The sequence below is a fragment of the Barbus barbus genome (genome assembly GCF_936440315.1).
Source record: "Barbus barbus genome assembly, chromosome: 29".
Classification (NCBI taxonomy): Eukaryota; Metazoa; Chordata; class Actinopteri; order Cypriniformes; family Cyprinidae; genus Barbus; species Barbus barbus.
This window is the reverse complement of record NC_136757.1, coordinates 30,266,096-30,276,095: the sequence shown is the minus strand read 5'-3', so window position 1 is coordinate 30,276,095 and position 10,000 is coordinate 30,266,096. Positions and strand designations below refer to the sequence as shown.

The 10,000-nt window shown below is 35.0% G+C and overlaps 1 protein-coding gene across 1 annotated transcript in view; it reads left to right on the top strand.

Moving 5' to 3' along the window:
• Positions 1–2,489: 2,489 nt before the first annotated feature.
• Positions 2,490–10,000, top strand: part of sncaip (synuclein, alpha interacting protein) — a 23,549-nt gene continuing 16,038 nt past the window's right edge. Inside the window, exons 1-5 of the mRNA XM_079384777.1 lie at positions 2,490–2,630; positions 3,323–3,393; positions 4,239–4,302; positions 6,178–6,719; positions 8,883–9,062. Coding sequence (XP_079240903.1) covers positions 3,337–3,393; positions 4,239–4,302; positions 6,178–6,719; positions 8,883–9,062 — 843 coding nt within the window. The 5' untranslated portion in view covers positions 2,490–2,630; positions 3,323–3,336. The remainder of the gene's footprint in view (positions 2,631–3,322; positions 3,394–4,238; positions 4,303–6,177; positions 6,720–8,882; positions 9,063–10,000) is intronic.

The window sequence follows — 10,000 nt, the reverse complement described above, 5'->3', positions numbered from 1 at the left end:
TGTGAAAATAATAACGCAGAATTATGACAGGAACAGATCTGATCCGATGCATCTACCCAGCTAACAAAAACATGTTCTGAGAATGTTTCCTAACATTTCCATTAAATGTGTGTCTGGAGCACAAAAGCAGTCATGAGTAGCACAGGTATATTTGTAGCAATATTATACATTTCAAAATTATATGCCAAAAATCATTAGGATATTAAGATCATGTTCCATGAAGATATTTAGTAAATTTCCTACCGTAAATATATCAAAACTTCATTTTTGATTAGTAATATGCATTGCTAAGAACTTCATTTGAACAACTTTAAAGGAGATTTTCTCAATATTTAGATTTTTTTTGCTCCCTCAGATTCCAGATTTTCTAATAGTTGTATCTCAGACAAATATTGTCCGATCATAACAAACCATACATCAATGGAAAGATTATTTATTCGGCTTTCAGATGATGCATAAATCTCAATTTCACAAAATCTTATGACTGGTTTTGTGCTCCAAGTTCACAAATTATGAAAACATTATTTCAAAGTGTTTTTTAAACATACAAAATGTTTCTTCTTGGTTGAGCAAACATTAGTGAAACGTTCCATTCTATCATTTTGAGAACGTTACATTTGAATGTTCTCTCATCATTTAAATCATCCATTTTTTATATTTAAAGAATGTTTTTGTTCTTGGTTATTCAAATATTAGAGGAACACTCCAATCTGTTCCATTCTATTGTTGTTACTGAACACAGTTCTGAGCAAGTTCTGAGAACGTAGATAACATCATAAGGACGTTTTGAGAACATTGCTCTATAATGTTTTCTCAGCTTTAAGAGAATGCATATTAAATATTAATAATGTTATAAGAACCATTTTAAGAATGATTTGCCCTAACGTTCACATAACCTTTAAGAAACATTATGGGAACGTTCTCTGTTAGCTGGGTGATAGTTTCACAGCGAAGCCTTACAGTATTGAGTCAGTTTGTCTTTATTAGTGTAAAATACTGATAAAACTCCATCTAGTGTTTTTATCTCGCCTTTTATTTTTAAAGAGTCAAAGGTGTTTTCAACTTAATATCTATGTTAATCGCAATGCTTCTACAAATAGTTTGGTTTAGTTTTAGTGATGTGTGCAAAAAAAAAGAACGTTTAATAAGAGGCGTTTTCAGATTTCTGTTTATATTTATATTTTCAGCCTTTTAAAGGTGCTATTGATATTATAAATCACTTTAGATTAGGAGGCACAAACTTGAATAAACGCAGATAAGAATATGTTTTCTTAATTTTCATGTGTTCTTATTAATTGAATGAAGAGGAATGCAACTGATCATCAGCGCTGTGGGAATATGAATGTGTGTGTTCAGTACGTTTGTGTGTGTGTGTGTGTGTGTGTGTGTACCTACTTAATAAAGGTAGATGCACTGCATTCTCACTTAAAAATTCCATATTTAACCAACATTTCAGCAACAAGTCTTTTACCTGGTACCTTGACAAGGCTGAGACATTGGCAAAAAACAAACACATAAGTGAGTGTGCAGTTATACATCTGTCTTTACTTAGTCTTTTTCCCTAACTCACACCTTCATAAGGTCTGTGTTTGCTTTAATGTGTTTTTCTACATTCTTAACCATATTTTGGAGACAAATTTGTACCCAGAAGTGAATTAATTTGACAAAGCTTCCAAAACGTCCTCATGTTGAAGTCATTTTTAATTCAAATTAATCTACAATTTATTAATGTTATTATTTAGTTAAGGTAAGGCAAGTTTATTTATATAGCACATTTCATACACAATGGTAATTCAAAGTGCTTTACATAAAAGGAATTAAAATAATCATAATCACAACAATAAAACCAGGAATTTCAAATCTGGGTATCATCAGCATAGCTGTGATAGGCAATTTGGTTCTTCCTCATGATCTGACTTAGTGGGAGCATATACAGGTTAAACAAGAGCGGTGCTAGAATTGAGCCTTGTGGGACTCCACATGTCATGGCCGTCCACTTAGACTTATGCTCTCCTATATGTCCCCATTTAAAGAGCTAATGTAAGTAAATGTGTTTATTTAGACTTTTTATACTTAAAAGACATGTTCCTCAGATGTGAGTCAAATCCTGACGAAACCTTTTTTATTAAGTAAAATGATTCATGCTGGTTTGAGTTTGTAGTCACAGAACTGTGTGTGTGTGTGTGTGTGTGTGTGTGTGTGAGAGAGAGAGTGTGTGTGTGTGTGAGAGAGAGAGAGTGTGTGTGTGTGTGTGTGTGAGAGTGTGTGTGTGTGTGAGAGTGTGTGTGTGTGAGTGTGAGAGAGAGAGAGTGTGTGTGTGTGTGTGAGTGAGAGAGAGTGTGTGTGTGTGTGTGAGTGAGAGAGAGAGAGTGTGTGTGTGTGTGTGAGAGAGAGAGAGTGTGTGTGTGTGTGTGAGTGAGAGAGAGAGTGTGTGTGTGTGTGTGTGAGAGAGAGAGTGTCGCCCTCTGCTGGTCTGTGTGTGTATCTGCGCGTGTGTGTCGGGGCCGCGCGCGCTGAGGAGGTTGAGGGAGGCGCGCGCTCGCGCCACATTCTTCAGATGATCCGTTAATTTTCATCAGAAACACCGACAGACAATCAGCGGAACGGCGACAGACAGCAGCGGGAACGAGGTACGACACACACAAACACACCGGACACGATACACCGGCGGGAAACCGGAGAAACACGGAGAGAGAGAGGAGATCATCTGAGAGATGCTAAAGCTAAAGCTAAAGCTAGAAACAATAGACAGCAGACAGAGATAAACACTCACAGAGACACACTGTACACACACTGACAGACACACGCATCTTCGTCATCTTCATCTTCATCATGAAGATCCATCAGTCTGTTTTTCTCGCTCAGTTCTCGATTCATTGTGTTTGATGTGAATCATGAGCAGCAGTGACTCGGTTCTTCATGATTCTTCTCTTATTGACTGATTCATCATTTATTCTGGACACAATAAATGTTTCATGATTTTTCATCATAGTGTTAATAACTCTGAAACGACTTTAATTTTCACCTCGTGTCATCTGCTGGTTAATGTTGACCAGTGGTTAATTAGATACTCAGTTATATTTTTATTAAACTCAACATTCAGATCTGATAGCCACGCCCACACACTCACCATCCAATCCCGTGCTGACGGATGAGCTCAAGCCCCGCCCACTCCTTTGTGTCTCTAATCCACTATGAGTGACGTCACATGAGTGTAGTACAGTAGATGGTGTTTGATCCTGTGATGATGGAGTGTGTGTGTGCGCGTGTGTGTGTGTGTGTGTGTGTGTGTGTGTGTGTGTGTGTGGGTGTGTGTTCTCAGAATGCTGACTGAAGATGGACGTTCCTGAATACCTGGATCTGGATGAGATTGACTTCACTGATGATTTACCTGTGAGTTTATTAATCACCCAGATTAATTAATCATCAGCTGAACCCCATTGGGCTGAAATATTTACTCAAAGTCCCCTTAAGATTTTTAATATTTGAATAATTGATCAGCATATGCGCATGTTCACGGTTCTCTGATGTCAGTTAATGCTCACATGACATGCACTCATATTCTTTATAAATGTTTTGATTTATTTTTACCTTAATTGATTTATTTTAATTACAATTTAAAGGATTGGTTCACTTCCAGAATATAAATTTCCTGATAAAATCTCATCCAAGATGTTCATGTCTTTCTTTCTTCAGTCGAAAAGAAATTCAGTTTTTTGAGGAAAACATTCCAGGATTTTTCTTCATATAATGGACTTCAATGGACTTTCATTATAAAAAATATTTATTTTAACATGTCATTTCTACGAATGATTAGTCAAATTTTTTTGTTTTAGTTTATTTATTTTTTATTTAAAACTTATTTATTAATTTAATTTGAAGTAAAATGTTTTATTTATTTTATTTTTTCAACTTCCCCTTTTTTTATGATTTTATTATTAGCTTTCCATCAGCTCTTCTGAGAAACGCTGCTCTAGATTAATGTGTATATTACACATTAAATATGCATTCCTCAGATAGAGTTTACGTCTTTATTCCTGATGCATGGCTCTGTGCTCGTTTGTCTTTCGGTTAATTCAAGGTTTGGTTGAGTGGGTCTCATGAGTTTGTTAATGTGAGCAGTGGAGCTACAGGAACAGCATCATTTTCCATCATTCCTTCAGCATGAGATCTCATGGGTAATGTTCATAGCATCAGTGTGTGATGATCTTTAACCCGTCTGATGTCTCCTGTCTCAGTACTCGTCCAAGAGCATTCCTGAGCTGTGCCGGAGACACGATGGAGCCAACGACGAGAGACAAGGTACCAGCTTCATTCTCGAGTTCATGTGTTAATCAGATGCTTTCAGCGGTCACACACTGCAGGCTGTCTCAGGGTTCCTACGCGGTTTGGATAAGTATGGAATTTGATTTAAGTATTTTCCAGGTCTGGAAAAGTGTGGAAAAAAGAAATCAGAGTATGGAAAATGTGTTTTCAAACTTTTGCCCCTATTTAGTTTTTTTTAAATATATAATAGGAAATGAAGAATTGAATGAAAATAAATGTATTGTACGAGGCGTCAAAGTCAAAATACGACTGAATGAATTCAAGATGCACTTTTTTATTATGCAAAATGCAGGTTATAAGCATTTTATGTTTCTAACCACAATATTCTTAGCACCATATTACATAGCCTCAAGGACTTTTGCACAAATAAAATATGTACAGACTTTTATGTGAGCATGAGAAATCATTTAACATCTCATATAAGACAATACACACCGAATAGAATGTGTTAAAGAGACCTAAGACCTTGACATTCACGAAAGTCCAATTTTCCACACTTTTTTTTTTTTTTTTTTTTTTTACAGTACCAGTCTTTTTTATAAACCCTTGAACTTGGCAGATTTTATGCCATCAGCCCCTTTCATCACGGAGGATGTGTTAAATTAGATATTAGGCTGATGTTAGAGGTACTACCATAAGAAAAGACACATTTTGAGCAAGTAGATCTCTATTAATTCATGTGCCTCCATGCTCTTGTTTTATTCATAGTAAGATGGCAGTGATGCACAAAGGAAATAGCTTATATAAAACTAGAAACTACTGTGTAAGCATGCAAAAAATTCCCATGCAAAAAATAAAAGTTTCTTGTGTGCATGTAAAATACTAGTTTGTTTGTTTTTTAAATAATATTTTTATTTTAGGGGCTCTGTATGTTAATGTCACTTAGAGAAAATCAATGAAAATAATAATATTTACAGATGACTGTACTATCTACCAAAGTTAATGCTGAAAATAATGCTCTATGAAGCATTTATGTTGAATATGGTCTGAAAATTACTGAGAGCTTTGGAAATTTGAGTCTGGAAAAGTATGGAAATATGTAGGAAACCTGTGTGTATTGACTCCTGTAGAGCTGCTTTACAACTGAATCTGGATTAAGAATTAGTGAGTTATTTTGATGGTTTGTTTTTATTTTAAAATGATTCATTTCAACTTAATTTCAGTTTATAGAATCATTGATTCTGTTGTTTTCTTATTTATTGCTGTTAAGCTGCTTAGTAACAGTCTGTTTTTATTTAAATAATTATTTGTGTTTTCATTATTTTTTAATTTTTACATTTTTTATTTTACTTTTTTATTAAATTTTAGTCAGTGTTTTATTTTGGTTGTTTGTTTTGGTTTTAATATTTTTATTGATTTTTATATATATATATATATATATATATATATATATATATATATATCATTTAACAATCCCCCAACCCTCATTAACCAATCCCCATTGCTCATTGTGTCCAATAATTCAGAAAGGAATTACAGATAAAATAATAAATAAAAATCAGTGCATACATGTCTACATCAATCAAACATCAAATATATAAAACATATATATAGAGAGAGAGAGAGAGATATACATACACTTAGAGAGATTAAAAATAAATAAAAGTAAAGTCAATTCAAATCAATAAAAGGATTAAAATTGTCTACATAATCAATGAAAGGTTGCCACAGGTTGTTTGTTTTTATTTTAAAATTACATTTTTGATTTAATTATTAGTGTAGAAACAGTCTGCTGTAAAAAGGCACAATAGAAATAAACCTGACTTGTTAACGCAGCTCGTTTAGAGTCAGATTCTTATCTTCCCCTCAGTGTTTAAGATGTTGATGACGGTTGGCTCTGGTGTGTTTTAGCTCCGTCCATCAACTGGGCTCGCAGCGCGGCGTCCGGCGGAGCGGGAATCAAACCCACCGGCGTTGCCGACGTCTACAGCAAGTTCCGTCCGGTCAAGCGCGTGTCTCCGCTCAAACACCAGCCGCAGGAGTCAGACCCGGAGACCGAGGGCAAGAGCGCCGAGGCCAGCAAGAACAGAGGCCTGCCGCTGTTCGGAGAGCTGGAGCACTACGACCTGGACATGGACGAGATCCTGGACGTGCCGTACATCAAGTCTGAGAAGAGGAGCGCCGCCGCCGCTAAAGAGAGCCTTCTCTCGCCCGTCAGCTGGCCCGACCTCAGGAAGCCCAAGCCGGCGGATCAGGACAGTCTCCGGGCACAGAGCGCTCACAGATCAGAGCCGGACACACCTCTGTCCGACAAAGCCGATGGCGGCCCGAGCACCTGCCCTCTTCCTCCGAGGCAGGACAAGCCCTGGAGAACGTTTGGAGAAGCCGACGAGGAAAACAAGAAGATGCAGAACATCCTGAACATCGTGAGAGAAGGACAGATCTCACTGCTGGTAAGAGCATCTCCTCCGTCATTAACTCAGGTTCAGATTTTGATATGATTTTCTGGAGGTTAATTTAGAAAGCGTGCTGTTTCTTTTGCTCTGATATTTATAAAAATGATCATTTTCCATCCTCATTTTCACTCTCTGTCCTCGGGCAGAAACGCCCACTGCTGTGATTGGCTGGCTTCATTACACTGTAGCCAGCAAGTCGTGTGTTTTGATACTCGAGATCAAAACACTGTGATAGAAACACTAGATAGGCAGGAGACATAAATAGAGACATAACGCCAAAATGTGCGACCTACAAAACAACCATAATGCTGAAAAAAAGCTAGTTTCTATTTTAGCCTGAAATAATGCATTAATTATTAAAAAAAAAAAAAATTCTAAAAATGAGAGAGAGAAAAATTATGGGAATTTTTTTTTCATAATTATTATATAAATATTCATTGGTAATGTAAAATCTTCTCAAAATACAAAATGAAAAAGAAAAAATATTATTGAACAAAAATGTATTACATTGATTTTTCTGAAAAAGAGAAAGTGGCTCAGAGTTAAACTGGGGAGTTAGATTTGAGTTCTGAAACTTGCTTTTGAGTGACCTCATATGTGACCCTGGACCACAAAACCAGTCATAAGTGGGGATGCAACGATTGCATTTTTTCACAACCGATCCGATCCGATCCTGAAAATTCTGAGTATCTACCGATCCGATCCGATACCAGCGCAGTTTGTTTGTTTTAAATCGATGTAGAATTTCTATACTTCTGTGTGTTTTACTCTTTTGTGTGTTAAACACAATCTGCTACATATAGATAACATCATTTTAATGAAAAATAACAAATGAAAAAATATATAATCATAATCTATGACAAAAATACTATTATAAACTTGGTTTATAATACAGCAAAAGATACTCTAGAAAACTCATGGGTGCACAATAGTTTGATAAAACCTAGTGAAACATTTTCATTTACAATTAAAAGTGAATGTGTAGGACTAAATCTGAAATTATACACATCGCTCTTTGAATTGTTGTCAAATACATTCATGAAACAACAAGCAAATACATTTATATATAAATATATAGGCTACTATAAAATTAAAATATATTTCTTTTAAATCTATAGCACAGTAATGAAGGCAGCAACATATGATAGATAGGACCGAACAAGAAAGACTGTTAATAATCTTTCACTGAGCAAAAGTATTATAAGTAAGGCTCCGATACAGAGCAGCAGAAAGTGCTTATGAGCGTCTCGTGCTGAATGATGCTCTTGAAGCGACTCGGAGTCACAGCACAGCTCTCTGAGTCCACATAGAAACATCCAAAGTACCAAGAGAAGAGACATTGATGCGTAGTGTATTAAATCTGTGTGTGAGTTTATTAAGCCTTTTCTTTTAACAGTTTTAAACCTCAGTAACTGTGCGGTCTGAAGAGAGTTTGACTGTAGAAACCGAACGAGACACAGTTTGAACGCTTTATCGTTTGATAAAGACTTAAATATTCATCTGTACCTCAGATTAAACTATGGACCAGCTTCAGAACACTTGAAATATAGTGTATGAAAACTTTATGGTGCTTTCTAATGTTTTTATGCTTTCGTGGGGCTCAACAATAACACAGAATAGTATACGCACAATATCAGATTTGGATCGGTCTCGTCTGACTGATACCCGATCCGCAGAACATGACCGTATCGGAGCCGATACCGATACTGAGTATCGGATCAATGCATCCCTAATCATAAGGGTCAGTTATTTGTCAGTTAAATGTCAGTTATGATATTTATACATCATCTGAAAGCACAATATTTGTCTGAGATGCAACTATTAGAAAATCTGGAATCTGAGGGAGCAAAAAAATCTAAATATTGAGAAAATCTCCTTTAAAGTTGTTCAAATGAAGTTCTTAGCAATGCATATTACTAATCAAAAATGAAGTTTTGATATATTTATGGTAGGAAATTGACTAAATATCTTCATGGAACATGATCTTAATATCCTAATGATTTTTGTCATAAAAGAGAAATGTATAATTTTGATCCATACAATGTATTGTTGGCTATTGCTACAGATATACCTGTGTTACTCATGACTGCTTTTGTGCTGCAGGGTCACAGATGTGTAAATATCAAGAACATTGTGATTCTCATCATTGTGTGTCTGCAGCCTCACTTCGCGGCGGAGAATCTGGAGCGCATCCGAGACGAGGACGGGAGCAACCTGCTGCATGTGGCTGCGGCTCAGGGTCACGCCGAATGCCTGCAGCACCTCACCTCGTTAATGGGCGAGGACTGTCTTAACGAACGCAACACACAGCAGCTGACGCCCGCCGGCCTCGCCGTCAGGGTAAGACACAAAGAATGCTTTTTGAGCATGCTAAAATAAATAAATAATAGAAATGTACAATTAAAATAAATAAATAGGGATGCACAATTAATCAAAATAAAATTGAAAGCACAAAATGGTTTATTGCCATTCTTAAATTGCAAAAAACTGGGTTTTTATTTTCATATTTGCATAATTTCCAACATTTATATATACATAAGTTTTCAGCAGAAACCAGATTTGTAACAAGAAGTGTTTATAAACCTGTCAATTAAACACAGACTGAAAGGTTTTCCAAAAACATTAATAAAATCTTGATGGTTCAACATGTGAAAGTGAAGAAATGAAGACCTCTGTATTGCAACTTTTAGTGTAAAATACAGTTATTAATATAATTATCTTTTTTCTTTTTGAAGTTCAACTGTATCTTTACAATAATAATGTATTTCTTAATTTTTATAGTTAAAAAAATAATAATATAAAAACAGTACTTTTATTATATTCAATTTATAATTGTATTATATTATATTTTATATTATTTTGCAGTTCATGTTACAGTATCTAACAAAATAATCATTAAAATACTTCATTGTAAAATAAGACAATCAATATAAAATGCTAAATAAAAAGCTTTTATTCATAAATATTTTATTTGTTCATGTGACAAAAAATTAATGAAATAATAAAAAAGTAAAATTTAAATAAATTACTTTTTAAATAAACAATCAAAATAAACCACTTATTTAGTTTGTTCACCTGAATGTCATGTGATTTAAAAATGAATGAAATCATCAAAATGTCAAAGTAAAGTTAATCAATTTTAAAATAAAAATGTATTAATAAAATAAAACAATCATAAAAATAAAGATGACATTTTATTTGTTTGGCTACGAGTCTTGTAACCATTAACTGAGATCAGAGAATCGTGAACATGCAAATGTGTCTTTAAATTATAGAAA